This window comes from Hermetia illucens, chromosome 6, assembly GCF_905115235.1.
Source record: "Hermetia illucens chromosome 6, iHerIll2.2.curated.20191125, whole genome shotgun sequence".
NCBI classification, from domain to species: domain Eukaryota; kingdom Metazoa; phylum Arthropoda; class Insecta; order Diptera; family Stratiomyidae; genus Hermetia; species Hermetia illucens.
In genome coordinates this window covers 21,836,332-21,864,272 of record NC_051854.1, presented here as the reverse complement: position 1 = coordinate 21,864,272, position 27,941 = coordinate 21,836,332, and the positions used below count along the sequence as shown (strand labels likewise).

Genomic DNA, 27,941 nt, shown 5'->3' with positions numbered 1-27,941 from the left:
TCCGAACCATCCGTGTAATAGCAAAACTATCATATTTGAATCGCGAGTTTTAGCAAGAATCGACTAGAAAGAAAAAGGATTGAGTTCAATGTGGAAATTATGCAATACACACGAGGTCCTTTTTTCCTAAAGAGTAATGAAATATTAGACAGAAACTTGGAAACGAAAAAAAGAATTTAATACGAAGTGCACTACTACTACTAGTCTAACCTCGCTTGGTATTTGTTGAATTGTAATCCTTTACGGAGGGCATGATTCATGACCATATCACGTTGGTGCATTGAAATGATAAAAGAAATCCTCCTTCTCTGTATTAAAAGGCTTACCGGATCCATTAAAGCAAAGTCAACTGTGGGTTGCCAAATGGTTGCTTCTTAGCTTGAATTGAATCCTTCACCACTTATTATAAACTGCGCCCAATGTGGGCTCGAAACTATATGAACTAAGTTATTGGTAAACCGTCCACCAAATCATTTTCCAACTTCTTTGAAATTGCTGAAATGCTGCTCTGGAAGTGCATACGCCATTGTTGCGAAATGGTGATAGTCATATGACGCGAAGTCTGGAGAGTACCGCAGGTGTAAAAGAATATACTATCCAAACGATTTCAAAATTTCTTTCACTGATTTTACTGTGTGAGATGGCGAATTATTATGTAACAAAACACGGCGGGAAGTGCATACTATCTACAACTAACTTTGCTCAAACTTTTGACACTGCAAATCACAAAATACTTCTGTCCAAACTCTCGTCTCTAAGCGTTCCGACATGATTTACTTACTTTTGCAACCGATCCCGCCACGTCTCTTTTGGCTGCACATCCCACTCCATTTTTATATTTATTTTTTATCAACGACCTTCCCCCTCCTTACTTGTCCCTGTTTGCTCTATACCGAGAACCTTAAGCTGTCTTCCCCTATATCATCGCCTACTGACTGTACCTCCCTTCAATTAAACCTGGACACTCTACTTTGCTGGTGCTCTGTAATGGTTTAGCGCTAAACGTCAGAAAGTGACACTCTACGTGCTACTCGCTTAAATGCTCACCAACTTCCTTCTCCTACTCTTTTAACGGACATTCCCTTTCATATCAGAACTCCATTTAAGGGCTCGAAGTCACTTTCGACAATAAGCCCGCTTCGACATCCATCACCCATCGCAAAGTTGTCAGGCTTTATACTTCACAACTCCTCTGATTTTGAATCCATCCAAACCTCCGGATGGAGGTCTCGTGGGAAGTACCCTCGAGTACTGTTCCGTGATCTGGTCACTCTCCCGTAACTGTGATTGTGTGGCTCTTGAAAAGGTGCAACGTGAATTCGCCGATCCTTCTTCTTTAAGAAAAACTTTCCTTTGTGGACTACCTCTTCCGCCTCCGCTTTCTGAACCTCCCCTTCCCAGCGTAGAACCTACCTGGAGTTATGATCTTTTTTAAGGTTTTGTGTAAATACAAAACCTTATTAAAATCGGTTTACTGTATGTCTGTCTGTCTGTCCGCCTGTCTGTCTGTCCGCCTGTCTGTCTGTCCGCCTGTCTGTCTGTCCGTCACACGCATTTTTTTCGGGGACGGTTATAGCGATTGACACCAAATTTGGTAGAAAGGTGGGAACTGTGAACGCTCACGCATACAGTGAATTACATCCTTTTACGTCGAATTTAAGGGGGTGTCCCCATACATGCAAAAGGGGGGTGTAAAATTTTTTTTCATCAAATATAGTCATGTGGGGTATCAAATTAAAGGTCTCGGTTAGTACTTTTCAAAACCGCCCTTAGTTTTGACATCTACCCAACCGAAAAATCTGAAAAAAATCAGGAGGCTGCCACTATATGGTACCTAGGCTCTGAAATACCTTCCATACCGATACCTGTTCAAATATAGTTGATAATGGTACATTACTATAATTTTTAGTAATTGACAGGAAAACCCCCCTTAAGTTCACCCTAGAATCACAGCAATATAGACTACAGCATAGAGCATTATTCTGCAAAATATGGTGAAAATCGCACTATTACTAACAAAGTTATACTAGGTCAAAACTGTCGCTCCTCTGCAAATTCAAAACTTTGAATATCAATATCACTTGAAAGTGGATGTTTTCACATAATATATGCATATTTTACGTGCTACTTGCTAATGGGACAAATGCACACCCAAATTTCTTTATAAAAGAAATACACACAACCTTTCATACCGGAAGTGTCTAGCTTCCGGTTTCCCGACTTGTTTAAGCTTTCCTCGGGTCTGATGGACTGCCCCATCTTTTACTACATCTCCTACCGCTCTGCGTCTTATAATACATGCAACGCACACATTTTCAACACGCCCTTCGCGGAGCTCGAACTCTACTTCCATTCCCCTATTCCTAGACTTCGTCAAAGTAATAATTGCACAACAGCCTGGTCCATTCAATCAAGTAGTTTTAAGCATAGGTTAAGGTTTTTGCTTTCCCCTCCTCCTGGAGACAATAAGTAACTGAGGTTTACTCTCTTTATTGATAATTAATAATAAATAAATAAAAAAATATATGGTCTAACTTAGTCCTACTGACGTTAGCGTTGGGTATTAATGGTTTCGCCAGGCTTCAAGAGCTAATTTTCTGTCATCCATCACAATTGCATGCAAAAATTATTTCCTTTCGTAGTGTGTAAGCACATGTGGCTTTCCGATATTCCATTTGAAGTTCAGTCAAATTACAGGGAACCAATCTACCGAGCTTATTGATATTCCCCATTGCATTCTTTAAACTGACCAGATGGACGCTTTGTACGGGCATTATTCCTTAAATATCCCAAACGGATTGACGACAGCAATGGGGTATGCGGGGTTTGAAGACGCAGCTCTCTTTCAGGGGCAAATCCTGATGGGATCCCGTTGAAAGTACATAAACTCATGTTCCACCATCGATCAAACCTACTGCTCGGGTATTTTTGCTTCCCGCTGAAAGGTGAAAAAGTTCGTACTGATCAGCAAAAGGAAAGGAAAGGAGGTCCTGAACTGCCGTCTGGATACCGATTGGTGTGTATGCTTGACACGGCCGGGAAAGTGCTCGAAAAACTCATCAGGAATACACTCGCTATAGCGATACATGCTGGCGGGGATTTACCTCAAAGGTAGTTCAGGTTTAAAGCAGAGTAATACACCGCAGATGCGGTTATATGGCTCATGGATGCTATTCACCGAGCCGAAGTACAGAGCGGCCCATCTAAACGGGGAGTGCTCCTCGTATCGTTTGATGCCAGAAAGGACTTCAATCCCGTAATATGGACAAATATGCTAGGCAGACTAGAAATTTCCTTCCGCGTGTCGGTTTATATCTTGTGAATATTACATCATTATCTAAAAGATCACTCCCTGCTCTATGAGACGTTAGAGGGCCAAAGCAGGGTGCAAATTTCGTCACGACTAGCACAGGAATCCGTCCTGAGGCTGGCCCTCTCAAACGCTAAATGATAGTCTGCTAAAACTCAATATGCCAGAAGTTGCCACGCTTGGTAAGTTATGCAGCTGATGTTCGGATACACTATTAGACACGCCACCCATTGATACAGCGTGTAATCGGGTCGATTCATGGATTCAGCCTTGAGTTGGAAAATTCGAGGTAGTCAGTCATCTCATCCAAAAAGAGAATCCCGACCCTGCGTCCTCCATCCATACGCGCATTAATTATAAAGTCGAAACTAACAGCTAACTGGTTTAAGGATTTTAACTGCCTTTCATCTTCCAGTAACACAATAAAAGTGTTCGATATCCTCTGCGCTTTTGGGTCGAATTTTGACACAGAAGTTCATACAGATCTCTCCCTCTTTTCGAGTCTCTAATTAATCATAAAGATTTTTTAAGTAACTGCCCGAGTAACAACAATTGCTATACTAATTCGAGGTTTCCATTTCTATAAATTTTAAATTTGCAATTAATCAACGTTTTACCGACAAGCAACTTATAATAAAAGCGTTTCTTCTGATGGACCTACATTCAAACATCGCCATTCCGAAGCGAAGCATTACTGCTACTAAAGCGCTTACCAGATTCGGTGAATCCAGTGGTTGATTAGGTTGCTTTGTGGATCATATTCTCTATTCTGTTCTTAGTTTCTTTGATGCTCGCCATTTATCGGATGAGTGAGATCATTTCGTCTTCTTTCCCGTGAAATAGAACCCATTTCATTCGCAGTGGGACTGTGCCATCCTCTCGTTTTTTCAGTGGTGGTTTAGGATGCACGATGGTAGCCAATGGCCTATATTGAGGTGATTTTAAGCAAGAACAGTCTTATGGGAATATAGTTGACTTCAAACGTCAAACATAAATCAGGTGTGAACATTGAAAAGAAAACTACAACTTTTTTTTTCTTCGAAATTTATAAGATTTCTGTTTGAAAAACAGAAACCTCTTTCATAGGGTGTGATGAACACGAATACTTGAATCTGAAATTAAATTTAGTAAATTGAAACGTGAATTTACTCTACGTGAAAGTAAACCACCGAAACTACTAAATACTAACCGTAGTTAGGATTGCCCAGAATAACCAAATGGAATATTTTGCTTTTGAATCTTAAACCAACTGATCTCCATTTCCACAGAGATAATTCAAAAAATAAGTTGACAAATGAATTTATCAATGTTGAAGTGGCCCATGTAGTTCACCAGGAGCTAATTCATGAAAAGAAATTAGCTCCTTTATGATGGCATCATCGGACATACTTTGTCAAAGGTGTCAATTACGAGTGCTATCTCTATCGAAGTCTTTCCTTATTGAAATTAATAAAATTGAAAAAAGGCCGACTGACGGTTTCATCGAGGGCAAAGCTGCTTCACCTCTGCCTTGAAAACAACGTGGCTGAAAGTGGTTAAAGATGTTACTCGCATATTTATATATATTCGCATATACGACATGAAATAGACAAATTTTAAACAGGATCTACAGGCTTCAATGGTACTGGCCGAATATTTTGATGAAGAGAAGAATAGGCAGGTTTAATTCTGTCAAAATAAGGAAAAAATGGTTATATTATTGCGACTGAAAAAAGTGCACTGTACAGAACTATTCAAGTAGAAACTTTCTTGCGTCCAAGCCTAAAATGACCGAAATAGACTTTTAAGTTTGAGGATTGAAAGAATCCTGAGTCTGCGTTCGCTCGATGGCGTCAGCAGAACAGGAAAAAGGGATTTTCCCTTGGATATGTATTCCTTATTCCTTTGCTTTTAATACTATTTAAAATAGGCTTCAAAATGGACACAGACACATGAACAAACCAAAAATAAAACAGTTCTTCCGGAAATTTTCCTTGAAATATACATAACTACGTGCCACAAAACTTGTGAAGTCAACCCATTTACCCTTCATATCACTTACGTTTCTTCTAAATGAATAAATGAAAAGAAATCGCTCCAATGATCTTTAATATTTACAACCCAATCGAGCTTCATTTCTCTAAGAATCATTGTTATCTTCTCTTTTACAGAATCACAGCACTGGCAGTCTGGACATTTGCCCAAAAGGACTTCGCATATCACACTCCGGAGACTGTGACACTCTCATTACACCATTTCATCATATCGCAGTATGGTCAGCCGTGAAATTTGTAGTTTCCCCTACGGAAGGTGGAGCTGCATTCCTGCCATTGATAACAGATCCTGAAAATATAGATAAATCCAGTTTATTTCGCCCATTGACGTAAGTATAACATAAAAATTGCTCCGACAATGGTGTTAGGTTTCAAGCTGTAACTAGTCGTTAGTAATGATTTTTTCCACCGTTTTTCAAGAAATTTAATAATATTTAAATATCTGATAGGCTTTGAACTTTGTTATCCTGAAAACATAGTGGATACAAATTTTAGATGGACACATCATGAGTGAAAAATGGAGAATTTCAATATGTTGATTCGAATATGAAACATGACTAAATAAAATCTGATCCTTGCTCAAGACCTATATTAGACTAACTATGGTTTTTGGACGCTAAAAACTAGGCTGCCAATAACATATCCAATTCAAACTTGGTCACGGTATACAAGGCCATTCACCCCCATCAATCAACAATAAAACAATAAGCCGTTGAAAACAGTTTCCGAAATCAATAGGTAATGTAACGTCGGATGATACCCATAATAGCATGATGCTATACTTTCCAGTCTCAGACAAACTACCCCCTGTTGCATCTTTTTTTTTTTTTTTTTTGTACGTACACGGAGGTGGAAAATCTTAGAAAGACACGTCCGCCGCCCGAACGACGGAACTACAGCAGGCGCTTCTGGGATTCACACCCACTAAAAACCACCCCCGGTCTCTCCAGCCCCAGCCCCGCGGGACCACCATTGAGGTATTACTTCGCGGGGTAGGTTTGCTCTTAGGCACTCATCCTTCTCCTATTTGCAGCTTTCCTCCTTCTTTGTTCCTTCAGCAACCCCTCCTGCATTTGGATGATTGCGGAGCCAACCGCAAGCCACTTCTCCTCGGACTCCAGCATCTCAGTAACCAAGCTCTCCGGGATCCCGCTCCTGCCCAGCATCTGGTTTAAGCTCCTTCTCTCCATCGCAAATCGTGGGCAGTGAAACATCACATGCTCGGGATCCTCCGGTATGCCATCGCATCTGGGGCAGTTCGGAAAATCATCCAACCCAAAGCGGTGCAGATACTGCCTGTAGCAACCACCGTGTCCCGTGAGGAACTGGGTAATGTGGTAGTTGGTCTCCCCATGTTTTCGCTCAAGCCACACCCTAATGTTGGGAATGAGCCTGTGCGTCCACCGACCTTTCGCAGACTCGTCCCATCTGCGTTGCCAGAGATCAAGCGACTCTGACCTTGCCGCATTTCTACGCTGTGCATGCCCCTCCATATGTCTTGCATTGTGCAGGACACTCATTTCTTTGGCTAGAATGTCAACCGGGATCATGCCTGCCACCACCAATACTGTCTCATCTGATGTGGTTCTAAAAGCACTGCAAACCCTCAAAGCCATCCGTCGGTAAACCGAGTTCACCTGCTTCCGTCTCTGAGAGCTTGCAAGCGCCTCTGCCCACACAGGCGACGAGTAGAGCAGGATGGAGCGCACCACTCCGGCTAGCACCAGCCTCCGGCAATGTTTCGGCCCACCAATATTTGGCAACATTTTTGCAAGTGCCGTGGTGGCACTGGCTGCCTTTTGGTATGCATACTCTAGGTGTTCCCTAAAACTCAATCTGGTGTCAATTATTACTCCCAGGTATTTGATAGCCGGCTTTGATACGACCGTATGTCCACCGACCTCCACTTTTACAGTGTTATTTTTCCTGCGTTTCGTTATTAAGACCGCTTCCGTTTTCGCGTCCGCCAAGGTCAGCCCGGCCTTTTCTAGCCAGGTCTTTACCGCTCTCACTGTTTCTGTTGCGTAAACCTCCACATCTTCTGGGTGTTTTGCTGCAACAACCACAGCTAGGTCATCAGCAAAGCCGACAATCGTAGTCCCCTTTGGGACGGGAAGAGCAAGCACCCCATTATACATGATATTCCACAACAGGGTACCAAGTACCGATCCCTGTGGTACTCCGGCTGTGACAATGTACTCTTGTCAGCCAACGCCCCTTTAATTCTATTCCAGTTGGCCGAGTTGAATGCGTTTTTCACATCCAACGCCACCACGGCACAGCAGCCGCCAGAAATCAGTGCACCTTTTGCCAGGTTTGCCACCATGCCAATTGCGTCCACCGTAGAGTGGGCGCGTCGGAAACCAAACTGGCGTTCCGACAAACCATTGCTGGCTTCGACGATAGGCAGGAGTCTGTTGTAGATGACTCTCTCCATCATCTTCCCCATTGTATCCAACAGGCAGATAGGACGATACGACGCTGGGTTTCCAGGTGGTTTGTCAGGCTTCGGAAGCAACACCAACTTTTGCTTTTTCCACTGGGCAAGGAATATTCCTTCTTTTAGGCACGCCTCGAAGGTGTTGGCGAAAAGGTCGGGCCTAGTCTTCACTGCCAGTTTCAAAGCTCGGTTGGGGATGCCATCCAAACCTGGGGCCTTGTTGTCACCGAACCTACCACATATTTCCCGCAGCTCCTCCACAGTTACAGGCGGTATTATGCCGTCATTTAGCTGGACAAAAATTTGCCTTCCCCTATTTTCGTGGTGAGGGAACAGAATGGTAACAATCTGTTTCAGGAGGCGCGGACAGGTCACCTGGGGTGATTTCCGCAGCCTTTTCATCACCACTCTGTAAGCCTCGCCCCAAGGGTTTATGTCGGCATGGTCGCACAGCTGTTTGAAGCAGTTCTTTTTGCTCCTCCGAAAGGCTTCCTTTAGGCGGCCACGCAATTGCTTTTGTGCCTCCTCTCGACCGTCGCCACCGGGTTTTCCCCTGAGCCTCTGGCAAAGCCTCCTTGCCCGAAAACATGCGGCTCGCAAACTTGCGATTTCGTTGTTCCACCAGTAGTTGGGTTGCCTACTGGGGAGCAATCGCCTTCTGGGCATAGTAGCATCGCATGCTTCCGTCACCAATCGAGTGATCTGGGTGGCTTTCTCTCCAGCCGTACCATTCAGGGATATGTCGGATTTGAGCACCGCCGAAACCCCCTGTTGCACCTAGGACACATTACATCAGGTCAGGCCTATTCAGTGTAAGAGCATAACCTCGTAAAAGACTCAGCCAGCCTGGTGTCTCCCCTATGTATCTCCCCTTTTCACCTTAAGATTATCTTGAGTGTAACCTGCCACTAAACTCCACCTATCCTGGTTCCATCCACCGCATCATTGCTAGTAAATACAGTTGGGCGACCCTAATTTCCTGATGGTGTGTAGATAAAACTGAAAATACCTATGTCCTAGAAGACCTAGATTTGGTAACAGTCGATTAAACCAAGGCCGCACGTCTTTAATGAGATGCGCGGTCCATTTACTTCTCAATTTTGTTTCCCAAAATTATTGCGTGCCGCCTCCCTCTTCACAAGCCACAGATTCCTTATTTCCATCACCTTTTCTAAGAGACCTCTGCTCCGCATCATGAAGAGCAAACGGAATAACTCCTGCTATCGCCATGACTGCTAGCTTCGCGACAGTCCCATGCGGAACACGCAAAGCCACTCGCCATTGTACATGTGCTAGGCGGTTGCGGTATATCTCCTTATTAAGGGTACCCTCCCATACTTCCGGACCGGAAAGATCGATCAACAGAACGACGCTCATTAGCAGTCGACGTCTACTGGAAAAGGGGGCTCCGATATGGGGCATCAGTCGGCAAATCGAAAATTTTATAGCTGCAGCCTTAACTGCGGTGTTCCAAATCTGCTTGAAGAAACTCATCATCGTGTCTGCCGAAGTCGTGGTTTCACCAAGCTAAGTACTTCGGTTTTCTCCAGAACTAGGGAGAATCATGCTCAGTCATCCCTCTGCTAACTATCGGAATTATGTATGCGGCAATCAGTGCCACATCATCATCTACGTATTCGGCCGGACGTAATTCGTCAGCCATCTTAAAGGGTAACAGACTGTCATATGTCTAAAGGTCTAAAAGGTTGGACCAAGAATTGATAATTGAGTTGCCCGATGTGGCCACCATTTTGTTCTGTGCCTCTCGGGTCTAGTTGAGCAGGGCGCACTCCTTTAAATAATTTAAATAGTCCTCAACATCCTAAAAAGGTAGCCTGAAATATGGAAACAATTTTCCAGCATGTCTCACCACCTCGCAGAATTGAAAACGTTTCTTACTTCTAGTGTCACAAAGACCACCCCTTGCCAGCAGTATCGACTGTGCACCTCAGCCAGTCTGACCGCTTACACCACTTCTTCAATCGTATCATTTATGGATGGCCTTGTTCTAAAGCCATATATTTTGTGCAACATAGTCTCAGATTGAATTTGAATAAAACAAAATGGTGAACCACGTTATGAAATTGTTTCAAGCATCAGTACATCTTGGTTGAAGTGGAGTTCCCACAACTGACTTCCTCTGTGATCGCCATATTAATTAACATCCCAAATCCAAAATTTATCGCCGGGTCGCGTTCTATGGTTCTGAGTCCTCACCGACTATAAAAGACAATGTACTGTTCCTTACGGTAATGGAGACAAAGATATTGCGGTGGGCCAGCGGCGGAATACGCCATCATCATATCCGAAATTAGAACATTCACGACAGATATGAGGCTCCACCGATATACATCGCTGTAGAAAACTTTCTCAACTTCACTGAAAACCAGGTGGAGCGGTGATTTAAATTCCGGAGGCTACTCCATTCCGAAAAGTGCTATTGTGGTCAGTAGAGGAGGATCCAGAGTGGAAACTAAGCTGCTCTCTGCTGATCTAGTTTTCTATGTGTTCCTTGATGCGTTTCAGAATGGTTTTAACTCAAGTCTGCACCATAGTAGGAGGCATGCTACTATTGTCGCAGTCAAGGTGATTACCCTACTTCGGCAGCTTGACGATCATCTCCTTCTTCCACTCACTGGGAAGGATTTCATATTCTGAAGATTTGCAAATTAGCAGAAGTAGCAGCTTTCCAACGGCTGTAAGGGCGGATAGAAACAATTGCGTAGCAAGACTCTCAAACCCAGCAGTTTTTCCAGCTTCAATTAATTGATAGTTTGCTCTCCGGATGTTATACTTCCCACCAAATTATCGAAAGGCTTACGGTCATCTGAAATTTTGTTCCTTATATTGTATACGATAGTGAATTCGTTGCTATTTGCGGCGGCTCCAACTTGCCTGGCCAACGCAACCATCCAATTCCTTTCTATTATGATGTGGTTGTCTGGCACTTTCTCATTAACAGCATTCCAGCTTAGCCACTTCCTCCTTTGTGTCACAATCGACAGAAATCCTTGCGTTTATTAATCTAGCCCTAGTCAGAACTTAACCCATACCAAAGGTACTATCTGAGCTTACTTGGCGTTCAGATCAACCATCTCTATCACAATGCCACCTTTGGAATGCCCCTCCTGAAATTTCTCTAATTGTTCATAGAAAGTCTCGATCTCTTCTATATAGAAAATATCCGTTGGTATAGCGCTGCACAGTTGTGATGCTCTTTAGTCTAGACCGGAATCTCGAGTTGAAGATTCTGTCAGGAAATTCACTAAGTTTTCCAGAATAAAACATTTCAGTGCCATAGGTAGTAGAGAGGAGCTCCATTATCTTATTTTGCTTAGGCCCAGAAGAGCCGAGAAGCTTATTGCATAGACTGTCGGATGGGGCAGCCGGACAATGAAAGTTAGAGGACGTGTTCTGCTGAGAACATGCTAGACATATTACTTGCCAATGTCGGAATCTCACACATTATCAAAAAAAGGAGCCTGGAGTCTATAATGAACCTCACATACGTAAGCGACACTTTAGCCAGTAGAATTAAGTCAGTAAGAACTGTTCCCGCAATGATAACTTTGTGACCATGCCGATTTAAACCCTTGGAGAGGGGGGAGAGAAAAAAGAAATAAAGAGACTGTTGCCACTTTGTTTCACTGACACTCAAACAGCGAAAGGCAAACAGTTGAACTCAACTAGTGCTTAATACCTCCAGTAACCCAGGAGGAGTTAAAAGAAATATCGGATAAAATCGGCAACAACAAAGTCCCAGGTTTGGATGCATCTTTAACGGAGCCCGGCTTTTTCGCCAACACTTAAGCCAACTGCAGGTCCAGCAATATATCGCCCGATCTGTCTGTTACATACAATGACGAAGCTAATGAGAAGAGTTATCTCCAACAGATTGCTACGCGTAGTCGAAAGCAGCAATGGCTTGGCCCTAGTATGGGTTTCGGCCCGCCCACCCTACGGTTGATACAATAAGGATAGTGGTGAATCTGGCAAAAGACCCGCAGGTTTTCGGTGGCGGCTTTACCGTATTGACAATGCATGTGAAAAGCGCATTCAACTCCAACAACTGGAACCGAATTAAAGCATATGGGTTCCCGGGTATTTAGCGAGTCTGGTCGAAAATTACCCCGCGGAAAGTACTTTCTGATATGAAATGAATGAGGGCACAAAGGGTACGTTGCCACAGCAACACACGTTTAGTAAACTTAAGTCAGTAACTACCCTCTCTTTTCTGTGTTGTCGCTTAAGAAAGGTAAACATCCTGGTGAAATTCAAAATTGGCAGGAAAGAAGGTGTTGATTAATTTTCACATCTCGGAAGTATGGACAACTTGACGTTGCTCAACGTATTAACGGTGCTATATGCACCTTTGCTGCTTGTCCAAAATCTCGAATCCAGCTATCTCAAACGCGATGATATGTGGGTTCTTTGGCGCGCTGAAGGGTGAATAGCAAACTATACTGATACGCGAAAATCGAATACTGGCTCCGAAGAAAAAGGACATGAAAGTCGTGATAGGGAAAACCTTCAGAAGTGAGTATGGGGGGATCGGCTATCTGCAGCCTATATGAAGAAGAGTGGATGCAATATTTAGAAGGATTCTATATTTTATGTAACTCATTTCGACCGTTTTCGCTACCTTATCTCCTTGAAGTTTTGAATCGATGTGACAAACAGTTCAAGTAAGAATATTGGGAGATATAATAGGCCGTAGCATGGCGCCTTGGCATTAGCTAATGGAACTTACAGAAACAACGTCCCCGCTATCCATGATTATCCACGGATCATTCAGTAAGCCTTTGTTTATCACTTTCTCCCGGTTTCATCATTATTCTTAAAGTCCCCAAGAATGCAGCAGAAGATCTTTGTAAAACTTACTATTCTATGATATTTGCTAATCCTGTTAGAAAATCATCGTTATTGTTTCTCCACCATTTTTAAAAAAAGAAAAATTTTAGGCATGTAGGAATACATTTTCAGTCTTACCAAGACTTCACCAAGTAATCATCCATCCGTTTTGTCTATCATTGTAGTAAATATAAATGTTAACTGTCCCATAAATCAAAGAATATTTTTTTCTATATCTTTTTACAGTGCCGCCGATCAAAGACGCCTCTCCTCTGGTCTACATGCACCAATCTTCGCCGTAGTTATGCGTTCCGCCGTAAACCCTAAACTCTTAGAGTGTCATGCATTTGTATGTCAAAGTCCGGAAGATGCAATAGTCATCGCTGCAACGCTCTATCAAAGTTTAATGGCCCACGTCAGTTCCAGTCCGCACAATAGTACAAAACGAAGAACACCACGAAATCAAAATGGTGTCAGCTGCATAAGCATAGCCAGCAGCTCAGCACTGACCAATTCCACCCCAGCCCTCAGATCCGTATCAAAAAAGAACTCCTTCCGCGGTTCAACCAACAAACTACCACCGATTCCATCTCGTCCACCACGTAAGAAGCGAACAGCCACAAGTTCACTTAGTGGCGATAGTGATACCCTCCGTGAAGTTATCGAGACTACAACCGAAGAAAGGAAGAAGAAATCGCATAAGACAAAACGTGCCCCACCTGTTCCCGGACTAGCGAATAGTACACGATCTCACTCAAATGGAGATCTCTTCATGTCATCGATGTCATACTTGGATAAGCAGAATCGTGCAAGACACTCCCACCGATCATCCGATGCTCTGTACCACGATCACGATGGAAGCAGTGGTGATATCCTGACGAGGGTTGCGATTCCGAGATCGGGCAGCTTTTTGAACACGAGCGGATTAACTCGGTATAAATCGCGAGCAACAAGAAGGCATTCAGGAAAAAGTGGTGGTGGAGGTGGGGGGTAAGTTTGCTTAACTGCCCTCATTTACGATATGAACATCCAGATATCCTAACAAATTACATTATACAAACACCCACACACTCTCATGACGCGTTTCATGTCCAGCGAAACTTATTCAAATCAAAGTATCACTACAGTTACGAAAGTTGATTTCGTAGCGTAATCAGATATTTGCTTTCCATTTGGTTTTGGAAAATTAATTTTATATTTAGGCTACACACACTTTCATGCTTTTTATCACTGAATTTTGCTTTTTCCAGCGTTGGTCTGAAGAAGGCACGAAAAAAGAATGTTTTGCCACAGAACTAACATGCGCCTTCTTCTTGGAAACCAGGTGCCACTCCTTCCCCTTTGAACTAAGCAAATTCCGTCATCATTGATGCATCTTATAGAAATCGTTCTATCTTAAGAAATCCATTATCGAAAGTACTCTTACATATTTTGGAGACCTAGCAACCTCGCTTTGTTGACCATGATGTAGCTTCAGCCCTTTCTACTTCCCTCCTCATTGATCCCATATAGAAGCTTTGGCCCTTATAGAGCATTTAATTTCATGTAGTCGTTGATACTCATGCCCATGAACACTCCACATGAATAACAGCTTTCCGCCTTAGAAATGGCCCCCCACACTATACAAGATCTTTTCCACAGATCATCCAACATAGCTCCAGAATACTCTTATGATAGTGACCCTGAATGTTCCCACGATGATCCAACAAATCCAGTTGCATCCAAAAAAGCTTCTAAGCCGTCCCTATCCAGTACAGATGACCTACATCTGGTTCCATTACCAATTCCAATTCAGTACGCCTACAACCACAGTCTGAATAAATCTAAGTTCCCGCTTCACCTTTCCAGATCGCCGCTTGGCTTCAGTGAACTATTCAATGAATTTCGATTGCATGAAAATCTACATTCATTGGATGATATCTTAAATGCCATAATCGATGCTGATGGGATGTCGTTTAATGATCTTAAACCGATCTATAAGGAGTTCCTCTTGAAATTGGCCGTTACGTTGACAAAGGATGAACTCTATCAGCGTTCCAAGAATATTATGCGACGACAGAAGAAAAAGAAGCTGAAACGAAAGAATAGTGCAGCACAGGTGAGTAGAAGATTTTAAATTTATTGATTATTTAGATAAACGTGTCATAGATAATAATAGACTAATCATGAATTGCGATCAACCGCTGTGGATTAACTCTCATTTACTAAACTCTACATATGGCTGAACAAAAACTTTGGTTTCAAAAATGTTCAAGGAATTGACATATAGAGCACTTAAATATTTACCTTCCAAATGGTAAATAGGTAGGTAAGGTAGATCCGAAGAGCCCAATTAGCGCTTTGGTGCGCCGTTTTGATGCCACAAACTCCTAAAACCGTGACTGCTGTTATGAGAGCAGAAAGGCAGAGTCTAGCCGGCTCGGATCTTCAGAGCCAGCCCGTACCATTCACGAAGGAAAGCAGCTCTCCCACCCTGCAGCCAGAAATCTCTCTGAGGTAACCAAAGATTGATTCACCCAGTGCCCGTAGCCTGACTCTAGCTAGAGCTGGGCAATCGCAGAGAAAGTGCATGAAGGTTGCCTTTCCCCCCGCAACTTGCCGTGCAGACCGCCGTAATCTTGAATGCATTTACACGCGTCTGGCACAGTAGCTCTCGTGATCGGGCTATATTATTAGCGGGCCAAATTCTCCTTGATCTGGTACAGCTCGTAAGTCTTTGCCATCTAAGGCCGGCTGCCAAGTAGTGCGCCTTTGCCTTCCAAATATCCCTTTCGTTTTGGTGAGTCTAGAGAGCCCTAAATCCGCATTCAGTTGACAGCGGGCGCATCAGTTGGAGAGAAATGATCTCTAAGATTTTCGTTCCGCTGTTTTTAAAAATAAAAAAATGTCTAGCATGGTTTTGTCGAGGACACCGGCAGACGCTTTGACTTCTAGTTACGACTACGCGGAAACCAGGCGGGAAGTAAGTGAAGTAACTATAATATCGCATCTTCTAACTTCTCCCATACTTTCTTTCGAAACAAGGAAGTGTTAAAAACTCAGAAAGACTCTTATGATACTCGTGGCTGAAACTGGCATCTGCTGTAAAGTGTATCCTTAAGGTAATTTCGAATAAACGAGTCCCTTTATAGCCTTTTTGGCGCACTGATGTAATCACTACAACTGAATTGCAAAATGGTGTGCCAAAGAATTGTCTGGATCCATCTATATCCAACGGCAATTCAGGTCAAACAATCTACACGCATTAATTCCGGAAGTCTTACCACTTATGTTCCCAGCTTTCAGCGCTGTAGAACTTTCTGTATCTGCTTCTCCCATGAATTTAATGGCGTCCAGTGTTTTGTTTCGTCCTCCCCATCTCTATCCCCATCTCTATGAATACTCAACTGCGTTTACTACTAGTTTTATCTATGTTTATCCCTCTCAGATCGTTTACCACTTTGCGTATTACGTAGTACATAGCGAGGTTGAAAATGTTTGCCGCCAGCCCACCGCCTTATTCAAGTACACATTCTCGCCCTAAAGCTTCGAGTTGATCGGCCTTGTTCTTCCACCTTAGCTGATGATTGACTCTTTAGCATTTTAACGAGCCTGACTCGGTAGGACTCCATACTTAAGCAATATTTTATACAGGGCTATACAATGAATACTGTCGTATACTTATTTAAAGTTCACAAAATTCTAGCAGTCGTTAACTTTGCCTTACAAGTATGTCTCCAGAAATCCACCAACAATATCTGGTCGATCCCCCCTTTAATATCCGCTAATTATGTTCCTGGTGTAAAGCTCTACTCTTTCTTTAATAATTTTGACTTGTACATAACGATGAAATGTCTTTGCAACTTTCCCACAAGATTTTGACCGCCCCCCCCCCTTTTTGCATATTCTCTGGCATTGATTCCTCCATCCACATACTTGTCATTGTGGAGCTCCTGGAATACTGTTACTAGCGCAATGATCCCTAGTTTTACAACTTCCGGTGAAATTCCACCCCCGCCACTTTATAATTTTTGAGAACTTGTACCGCATTCTTGATTTCTTCTAGTGTGGGTGGGGGTATAATGGCTTGCTGCATTCCAACTACTTTGAAGTCGAGCGTTGGTATTATGACGTTTAACGCAACCAACCAATCTATTCTTTATTAACTTCATTTCTTGTAGGAGGTTTCCTTACACTTTCTTACACTGTTTACTTCGAAGTTGGAATTGCTCTGCTCCTTCGATGTGGTTCCCTGGCCTATACCCCGTCCAAATAGTATCAGGCGAGCGTCTTCTGACAATGCGTCACAGGCAAGTATTCAAGCCTTGAAGTAATAACAGTGGATGAATGCTGCAGAAATCTCCATGAACCTCTATCCGTTATCATTTCTTATACTATGACGAATACGTCACCTGAAGATTGCGACAATGTCCCATTTTCGATAAGTGCTCTATGAACAACTTGAAAATAAAGTGAATATTTCAGGTTCCAAATCAATATACTACTATTCGTAGCCATTATCGTTACGCCTCAATCCGGAGCTTGTCATCGGGTTTCTGGCCAGGGTTCTTTTTCTATGTCAAACCGTCACATAACTAACTTCAATGCATCCGCGTTCATCATCACTCACTTAGATACCGCTATCGAAGTATACTCGACACCTTTAAGGGGTATATACTTAAAGATGGAGTGGCCGACTTGGTATCAGTTGCTTTTACACAATAATTCTTATCTATGTTCCGATGGGATAAAAGATTGCAGTGTTATTCTCACAGGGACCCATACCAGCCTTCACAGCATTACCAATCTATATCACCCAAAATAGAACTATTTGTTTGATTCTTATTATGTTGGATCTGATTCTCTGGAATATACTACTCACCCAGCGTTCCCTATCTGCCCTTCCATATTAAAGGAAAAATAAGCCAGTTTCTGAGGGTATACAATTAACTCCCAATTCACATCTTCAACCGATGGTTAGAAAGTTGAAACCGACAACGATAGCAGCGTTCTATTGAGAACTCTATGTCCAGAAACGTTATCGTACGGAAGGCCGCGGTTCAAATCTCACTGGTGGCAGTGGAATTTGTATCGTGATTTGACGTCGGACACCAGCTGTGAATGTGTACCTGAGTCAAATCAGGGTAATAATCTCGGGCGAGCGTAATACTGACCACATTGCCTCCTAGTGTGCCGTTACGGTCTTGAATGAAGTGCTCTAACACACTTGAAGGCCCTGATCCAACATGAATTGTTGCGCCAACGATTATTATTATTATTATTTTGTCCAGAAACCTCAGATTTCATTTACTATTGTTCAGGACTAAGTTAACCTAATATTCAGTATTGGTACCAAAGTTTGGTTTGTCTGGCAAATATTAACCATTAGCTCTAGATATACTTTGAAAAAGTTGGGGCAGACTGCCTGTTAAACCTTTGGGGCATTTCATATCAGATTAACCTCAATTATAAATTGGATCCACAGTATCAGTTATCCCAAAGCTATACTTCTCATTCTCCGAGTCTGACAGTAGGAGATTTGGAGTGGAATTCAACACTTCCAGTGTTTTTGGTTCGCCTCAACATCAATGGGGGCAGTGATGCGTTTTCTTCTACTGGTACCGACCAACAAGAAGAAGAAATTAGGCCTAGCATCCACATTTTCAGCCCTTTTATAACTGATAAAAATTCCTACCCTCTGACCAAAAGTTTCCATATGAAGCAAAACCTTATCAAAATTGGCTTACTATCTCTCGGTATGTTTGTATTTCACACGCACGTTACTCAGAAATGCCTCCACGCTGTCAAATGGGATACAGCTACTTAATTTACAGTCTACGACTTTGGTAGGGATGCCCCAACTAGCTCTGCATTTCAAATTCATTGACCCCTATGTGACGGCCTACTGTGTCTCCGATCCTGTCTCAGTACCTCGCGCCCTCAACGGGGCAATTTTCACAGCACAATTTTACTTCCCGTCGCTGCTCCATACCCTGGTACTTCATCTACCCGTACCAGTCGCGGAAGGATAAAGGTGGCCTTCCCACCAAAACTGCTGTTTATCTGCACACTAGCGTTAGCTGCTTCTATGAAGTACTGAAGTACACTAAAAGCAAATTTGGTTCATTTTCACGATGGTTCTGTATGAAACTGACAAAATACAGTAACCCCGGCCAAGTGAGAGCCTCTTTGAAAGCCACTCATTCCCACGAATTCGATGTAACTGGCAATCCTTCTTTCTTATCAGATGTGTTCATCAAGCCACATAAGTGCACCAATTTGTGAGTAAATTTCAGGAGAGCCCGTCTACCTCGCTAACCAATGTAACTGGTTCCATCTATACTGTCCGTGTCTTCTATCAAAATGGAAGGGGTTTACAAACCAATTCAATTATCCGTGTTCCATTTTCCGCTGGCAAAGGGATCGGAATCTATCACGTAAATCCACTAGCGGTGGGGTCCTAATTGCAATAAACGGCCTAAGTTTCTCCCGTTCATTATATCTGCATACGCGCCTCCTGTGCTTATCCGTCTCACCTATACGAAGAATTATTTGACAGTTTGTCGGAACTCTTTACTGTTAAATTTCCTTCCCTCCCTTTCATCCTCCATTGACATTTTAGTGTGTCTATGCTCAACTGGTATAATCATCCTAGCCTTCCAATTCCTTCTAACAACCTCCCACACTCTTCCCTCCAATTCTCTTTTTTAATAAATACTTGTTCTGTCCTGACTTTTAACCCCACCAAAAACTTCTTGAATCGCACTCTCTTTCTCTTCCTTTCCAATCTTCCCGAGCGTCGCCTCTCTTTATTTGTTTGCACATCTCCGTATGTCAAAATTCACGCTCACAATTCACAATTTGACTAATACAACGGAAAATCATATTACTACCACAGCGTCTAAAAAGAACCACAACAAACTTTGAGGTGTCCGCCTTCTTACTTTAACCAAAGCTGTCCCTCAAGGATACAAATCTGTCACTTCAAAAAACTACTCAAAAGGTATTTGTCAGCTTTCCGTTCCTTGAAGTCAGGTCTGCTTCGCTCAAAAGGATACATCCCGTGACTCAGCAATCTTATTGTTTCGCCAATAATTTTGCCGAGGCTCGAAGAGTCATCTAACGAGGAGCCGAACTTCAACCGCTACCTGTTAGATTTATCAAAGCAGCTCTCACGTTACCACCTAATGATTGAGATTGAATTGAATCAACCTCATTCCCTACTTAATTATGGTCAAAGCTCTCTTAGTTACTGGGCAACTTCTGCTACCTGTAATGTTCCTTCCTATCATTCAAGATCTGTTTTACATTCCCCAAATATGTGATGTCTTATTAAATGTTTTGTATACCCTTTTAACATGTCACAGTCTCCTGCCCTTATGTGGCAGGCTCTCGGAGTCGACAATAAACCCAGCCTTCTAATCTTAGCAGCCGCTAGTGAATTGAGTACCACTGGTAATAGTTAACTTATGGTTGCGGTATGAACTAGTCGACATGCTTCTCTAAGCACTCCAATTATCGACTTCATCAATCTCCTTGCGTTAAATATTGTAATCCCTTTTGTTCCTTACTTCAGCCTATTATTCTATGGACTTCCCACAGAGTGAACATTTTCTACCGTCTTGTTCCAATATAAAATGTTCCCTTTAAGGAACACTTGATCTGGTACATTTTCTTTAGCTTCGACTAAATTGTTGATCACAGTAGACCCAATCTAGTTCTATTTCACAAGGAAGCCCGAACGTGCGTCATAATTGTTGCAGCCGTACCGTTGGACCACATCACTAAGTCAGAAACTACAGCCCCTTGGCAGACGATAAGAAGCAGACATGGAGATTCCAAAAGATCCAAATAGTCCGATTCGTAATTTCAGTGACGAGATTAGTCCTGCAAAATTTACATAAAGCACTGAAAGCGCTCGATCTAAGGGCGGATTACACATGGGGATGCAAAAAACTGTCAACCTTGCAACCTGTGCTATAGTCCAAAACAGGTACCAGTCTGGCAACATGTAGCACACATTTTCGCATGGTCGCATACACTTTGCTTTGCTTGCCCACCCTCCTCTGGGTTTCCGGGCATTGGAACATAGAGAGGAATGAGCGGGTTGTCGGATTGGCCAGGCGAGGCTCTGCTCTTGGCAGCTCTTCGGTGAATACAGTCGGTTTTTCCCTGGTGTCTGTCAGGAGCGCAGTCTACTCGCACTACCTAGCAACTGTAGGCCATAGATGGCGAAGGTTTACGAGCTGTGCCAAGTCAAATGGAATTTGGCCCGCGTACAAATGCATCCAAGACTATGGCGGTCTGCACGGGGCACTGGCCCATAGGGGACCATGCCACCAGGCTCGGGATACCCTATAATTCATATTGCCGAAGCTGCGGAGAAGGAAGGGAAAATGCCACTAACAAAAAGCTGCGCGGAGATCCTATGCTCCACAAAAGAATAATCAGGAAGAATGTATGTGTAGGATTGCAGCATACTCATTACAAAAATGCTACCTACATCCTGATAACCAGTCTATGGCTTAAAGAGAGACATTGACACTGGGAAAGATAGCAACCGTGACTACATCATTGATGGACCACCTAAAGAAAGAATTTTCCTCATCGCGACATGAAAGGGTGAAATCAAAGATGTTCATATTTACAGTTACTGCGCTCTCCGTAATGTAACAATAGGACAACATTTATAAATTGAGAAGTTGAAATGTTGAACTTAAGGGATTACATTACACAAATAATGACTAAAAGTTTTAGTCATTTCGCGATTATCAAAAGCATACTGAAAGCATTTGGCGAGCTAAAATTTGTCCTGGCAAACGCCGGAAAAATGTTCAAGTTCCAAGGGAGACGGACGACCAAACGATAGTCGTATCTTTGGCCGGAAAATGGCCGGTAACAGAAGGAATTCTCGCAACGAGAGAGCCAAAGTGTGGAGAAATAGACACTGCTGGGTAACCCAGAAAGTTGAATTCGCCCTGCCTTCGTACGAGAAGACGTTGTCATAAATCGATATAGAAATCGGATCACTGGCAGAATGAATAAAATTATTACGATTTCTGAAATAGTCTCAAGGGGGCTATATGAAAAGTGAAGAAAAGGCTTGAGACGAGCACAGACCGAAGTCACCATATACAAGATACCATACCAAAAGTCATATCAAACACAAGTGCTACATCGAAAACCCTCTCAGACAACATAGCACGGTTAATCTGGAATTATCTTTTGGAAAGGCTTTTATGGTACGAGATAGGCGGAGGGCTGAAGAAGTTCATTGCCATGATAAGATTTCCTCACAGTTCCGTATTAAAAGATCAGACAGCAAATCATAAGGCAGTACAGACAATACAGCTCCGAAAAGAGCCTGTGACAGTGTTTCCAAAAATAGGTTGAGTTACAACTGCAAGGCGACCTGGTCTGATTATGCTTCAGGTTAAGGTTTCACAGTTTGGCACACAACCTTTTCGTGGTGGCCGCTGGAAACCATCTTCAGAAAGGCCAAAAATGTATAGGGCCGGGCAGGGAGTAGGTTCTTCTAGCTGACGAAGATCTGTTTGCCTGCCAGTCATGCGTTAGGAGCAAGCGGGTCTGGAGGCGTCTTCCTTGCACAGGAAAAGGTGCTAACAATACCCCAACCCAAGATGGAACAGCAGCCACCGAAAGCCTCGTGGTCAATGTCACTCTGGAAGATATTCAGAGAGCACCTCCAGTTTCAAGCAAGATCCTTACCCTGGTGTCCGGGCTAGCCAGGGGGGATATTTGTCTAGGATTACTCATGGGACCACGACATTGACTCCAAAAACAAAAATAAGAAACGGACGATAAAGGAAGAAAAGGTGGCGATGCCAGGAGATCATCGTTGGACAACATACCTTTGAAGGCAGTTCAGTCAGTGCCAGCCGTAGCACCGCTGGCTGTGCTGAAACCATAACAGGAATCTCCAGGAGCGAGGCGGCAGACGCACTAGTTGCCTCTAGCCTGGGAACCACTATCGTCAAGCAAGGCGTAGCGAGTAACACCCGTAGTACTTACAATACGAAACCATCGACGTCGGGGGTCCCCCAAAAGTAAGAGGTAACATGTAAAGACGCGGAGGTCCTGCTCAATAAGATTGCGAAAAGTAAAGAGACCGGAACTGTCGACGAGCGGGATGTAAAGGATTTCGTTAAATAGAAGATAATTCTTGAAAAATACTACAACGAACGAAATCAGCAGAAGGCGAAGCGGACCGCCTTCAATCGCAATCGATTTCAAAACTAGGTCGAATAACAACACAAGCAATGCAAACCACTAACCAGCAATAGTAACGTGACCAAAAGTCACCTACGTGTGGCGCTTGCCGATAGTAATTCCGCTAGCAGCAACCTGGCGCTGAATTTGTTGATTCGCTGTCGGAGGTGTTCATCGAGCACCTCCTGGATGGCAATAGAGAACAAGGGGACTCACCCCTTGATTTGATTCCTCCCAGATATTTCATGGGATCCATGTGAGTGCAGGGACTAGTTCTTTATTTCTCTGTTCGTGCGTCCCTAAGATCGGTGACGCCTGCAACAGCTTTAAACTCAACGTCATCCCATCCGACTAGATTGTCAGGAGACCGGTCGCTCGTAATTGGTTGCCAAAGATGTCCATACATAATGGAGAGTGCCTGGAGGCACTGGAAAAGGCAGACTAAGTGCGATTCAAAGTCCCGTACTCCCGCATGGCGAAACCGGACGATGTCCTGGATCCAGTCGACGGCATCAAGCAGCTGCGGGAAAAAATGAGGATCGACGGTCCGATGGGGACTGAGGAACCCCCTTCGCAAGTAGATCTTACTGAGGGTAGTGCAGATAAATTGGTAGCACTCGAAGTGCGATTCAGTTAACCTGCTCGTCTTCCTCCTAGTGGAAGACATCGCCGTCGTGTCAATACAGGAGCCTTGGGTCGAACCAAGCCAAAGCATCAAAGTGATCTGAAACAAATATTAAAGTTAATTCGACAGCACAACGGATACTGTTCGGGACAGACCTAGAGCATGTATACTCAATAAGAGGAGCCTGCTTTTCTGTGTCTGGATCCGGGATCCAGCAACCTAACCGTGGTGAAACTAGAGCAGACCGGAGCAGAGAACGTGGATATCTTCTAAGCTTATATTCGTATTGCCGAAGCTAGGGAGAGTAGTCCTCAGCCAGGTTAAGTAACCCATTCTCTGGGCACCTCAGCTGCTTTCTTTCCTACTTACGTTGCTCTCGCCACAGCAGTCATGGCCTTAGGAGTTTGTGGCATCATAACGAAAGAACGAACATGATCCATTTAATTTAACTGAATGTTGACGGGGCGAAATAAACCCGAGAAAGTAGTAGTAGCGTTAGGAAATGGAGCAGATACGCAGTTCTGCTAGTTTTTTAAGGCGTGCTTTAACGATCTTTGTCTTCTGATTTGTATTAATCAGCTTATTTTCGAGAAAAAGGCCATGCTATTGCAGGTTCATCTTGATTTTGAAAGAACATAAGTCTTTCCTCGTCTTATAATCCCAAGACGAAAAAGCTCTCCTCGATTAAACGGGTTGACCAAAGTACACGCCTGCTTACATTTTTACGATCCTTCGTGTGCCAAAAGTTTGCAAGGGATGGTTTGGACCAAGTCCTTCATTACCTTCGATATACATATCTTTCTTCATTTGATAACTTAGCTGTTTCTCCGCATCATCTTCCTATTGTGCTTGCCAAAAACATGACTGATAGACATACGACTCCCCCCAATCCAAGGAGCCGCGAAAAATAAATGAATTTAGATTTTCCACGTATACTTAAGTCATCAATGTTTTTCTTGATAGCCCTCACTTAAGACAAATACCAATTTTCAATTTATCTCCTGCAGTTGCAGAAGTCAAGCAAAGGATTCATTCTCAGTGCTCGAAGTCTGAAAAAGGTGTTTTGGTTCGGTCAATTCCGATCATGCAAGAAGCCTAGGTCAAAAGCCAACAAAGCCACCATCATCACCACAAGTGCAACATCAGCAAAAAACGCCTTGAACGCCCAGACTGCAACCAGTGGGTCCGACATGTCGGAAACACGAAATGAACACGTTCTGAATGCAATCAATCGAAACAGCTCGAGCGGGTAAGTGGTCACGACTCCTTAACAAAGTCATTATTTACGGTATCTCCTCCATATAATTTATAATAATTTTAGCTATGTATCATGTTCCGAATGCAGCTACGACTCCGAGGCTTGTACCTGCACATCGGCCGACCGGTGCTACTGCAGTCTTGGAGCCGATCACGACCGTGTCAATGAGAAATTATCGAAAACAGGTGTCCGCGACTCACTCGTTTCCTGTAAGACTGAAGACAAATGCTATTGCTCCCTTGGAGAAACGAACGAGGAAAGCTTCGAGACGACATCATGCGACACCGATAGCTGCATCAGTACCAGCAAATGCTATTGCAAACGCTCCCAGAAGAATGGTCGCAATCAAGAAACGGTACACCGTCAGAAGGATCATCAATCTAAAGATGATAAGTTGGCCCTCGATTACGAACTTTTCACCGTGGGTGGAGGAAGCGCGAACAGTCGCCCAGTCAAGGCCCACGAAGCTCTTAGTGTGAAGAAGAGTGTCGAGGTCGCAGCAGAATTCGCGGATGTGAAACTAAGTCAGACGACCGATATCAAAAGTTTAACAGCCGGAACCCTCGTTGAAAACAACAAAGCCAGCTCGAGGCGAAGGTCCTCGTCCAAGAAGGGCTCACAACGATCCTCACATCGATCATCAAGCACTAGTGATATTATCTCGAAACTGAATTCAATCGAGAAGGAGACCAGCAGAAAAGGTTCAATAAAGATCCCTGGCAACGACAGTAACTATCAGTCCATGCGACCCGTGAGTAGATCACTCGAAGATACTCTTGGGTATCTGCCATGATACGAAGATCGCGTTACTGATCTCATACAATCGTGCACAGTTGCAACTCCGTATCCTGTTTGCATGCTGACTGGATTGCTAATTAGGCATACTTTATTGTACCACGAAAGAAATGTGAAAGTAGTTCGATCAGTTGAACCTATTTTCTGTCTGATATATCATACAAACAGCGTAAGTTGGATCGATCAGATGAACTGTACATATCTTGAGTATAGATAATAGCGTAATAGTCTTAGTTAGAGAGCTAAATCACTAGTTGTACTTAGTTAAATATCCACAATACTGCAATCTTCTCGTCATATAGTAAGCAACTGTTGAATAAAGATGGAAAGACCGGTTCCTATTACTCAGTAATTGCTGCAATCGGCATTTGGTGAATAACAGTTGTGATAAAAATTATCATTGCAGTTGTTTCAGATGGAATTTCTCGGGACTTCAAGTATCAACGAACGGGAGAAACAGAGAAACTTTAATTTTTTAATGATCTTAATAGTTAGATTTTCAACCAGTTGCCTCAGAAGAATATTATCAACTTTTATTAGATAAAAATTGATAATACTCGCGTGTAATTGTCATCTGTTACAGTCAACGGGCTTTGATTGATAATTTTATGAATTTCATTTTACAAAAGTTTCATGCCACCAACAACTCTCTAGAGAAAACCTCGATAAAGTAATTCAAATCTTTAGAATTATAAGTTTTATCTTATTTTTCGACTTAAATATCTGTTGCTTTTGAAATTCAATTTAAAGAAAAGATTGGATGCGCCAACAATCATTCAAATGAATTCAACTCGATTTATTTCGAAATAATTTGAGTAGATGTAAATATCTTCTCTTTGAATAGAGTCGACTATTTACGTGGATATTCAGTGAAAAGATTGTGCGATTATTACTCACGCAATAGATATTTAACTCCTCAATTAAATAAAACCTTTAGTTTAAGTCTCCCCCCCCCCCTAGACAAAATCAAAATAACTAAGGTGAAGGTAGTTTAACTAAAAATAGTATCTATGCAATGGGACTTCGGGGCCGCCTGGAAAAGGGTCACGTTTAACACACCACACTCTCTCTATCACTTTTCCTAATAAAATACGCGTTTCAGACGAAATAATCACTTAAGCATAAGTCAGACGAGAAGATGTGCATTTTATCTCAGATTAAAAGCTTATATAGTCAATTTATAGATGATAAAGTATCTTTTTAGCTTTTTCCTAACATTTTCAAGGTATTTCAAGTGCAATTATCCCAAAACGTACTCTGTGCAATATTCATAGTACTCAATTTCTATTGTTTTAAGTGTGATAATGCAAACTGTACAGAAATCTTTGCAATATAAAAGATAAACTTTCTTTCTAAACAAGCAATTATAGGGAAAATTAACTAAAATCTTATGAGAATTTTAATGATAAATGCAATATTTTACGATTACATGCCATTTTTAGAATATTCTCTTTTTTTAGTGGAGTCCCCTTTGTAAATTTTGAATATAATAAAAGCGAATAAATGCAATATTGGATTGAAAGGAGAGCAATAAACAATAATATTTGTGCAATATATCTCCAAATATGATAGAATGAAAATAATATAAAAATGCGCAGTTTGTATCTGTTATCCAACAAAAAACAGATGTGATGACGCTATGGATGTAATTTCGTGCAATTTTTTATTGTTTTATTTATTATTATCATTTTACATAACTGTAATAAAATCAATAAGAATATTCAAGGAGAATTTTAGTTACCAATTATGCAGGTAAGAATGTATTAAATGGCCTGCAGCTAGCTTCGTGCGGGAAAAGATAGATGACATAAATATTTATAGTTGCGACGATAATCCAAGCGCCAGATTGGCGGATTTCAAGGGCTTACTAGACAAGCTGGTCTCAGATGTAGAGTGAGGTCTGCTAAAAGTACTCACCAGCACCTTTAATCTCAAAGAAATCAAACACGAGGGGATCAAGTTTCTGGCGGTACGGTGTGGAAGAAACCCCGTCACACGCGGACTGCCGCATACGCTTCTAACTGTTTTCCATAACTTGTGTTAGACTAGGTTTCTGTCGAAAACCATAAAGATTGGTCAAATCAACCTGCAGCATGCCAAAGCTGCCTCCTACCTGTTGGCAGCAAGAGTGACAAAGCTACAGGATTTCCCCTACATCTTTCTGGTGCAAGAGCAGTGGGTTCGATTTAACAGAATCTGTGCCATTGGATCAGCAAAGGGAACTAGGATCTTCTACGATGAAAGATCCATAAGATCGAGAGCTTGCGTCCTGATGTCAAGACGGTTAGAGGCAAATATGCTGAGACAGTACTGTTCCCAGGACTTAGCTGCGGTCATCATACAATACCAGATAAATGGCGAGAGGAAAACCATCATAGTTTCCTCCGCTTCTTTACCCTATGATTCTTTGTATCCTCCAC

The 27,941-nt window shown here is 42.7% G+C and overlaps 1 protein-coding gene across 6 annotated transcripts in view; it reads left to right on the top strand.

Annotated features, from left to right (window-relative positions):
* The window catches only part of LOC119659920, a 175,095-nt gene extending 147,901 nt beyond the window's left edge, over nucleotides 1-27,194 (top strand). For 2 of the 6 annotated variants that reach the window (XM_038068245.1, XM_038068251.1), the window contains exons 3-7: nucleotides 5,461-5,672; nucleotides 12,881-13,624; nucleotides 14,276-14,732; nucleotides 24,476-24,717; nucleotides 24,790-27,194. In XM_038068245.1, the coding sequence (XP_037924173.1) occupies nucleotides 5,461-5,672; nucleotides 12,881-13,624; nucleotides 14,276-14,732; nucleotides 24,476-24,717; nucleotides 24,790-25,519 (2,385 nt within the window). In that variant the 3' untranslated portion in view covers nucleotides 25,520-27,194. The remainder of the gene's footprint in view (nucleotides 1-5,460; nucleotides 5,673-12,880; nucleotides 13,625-14,275; nucleotides 14,733-24,475; nucleotides 24,718-24,789) is intronic. The other 4 variants (XM_038068247.1, XM_038068246.1, XM_038068248.1 and 1 more) reach the window with 4 other exon arrangements.
* Nucleotides 27,195-27,941: the final 747 nt, after the last annotated feature.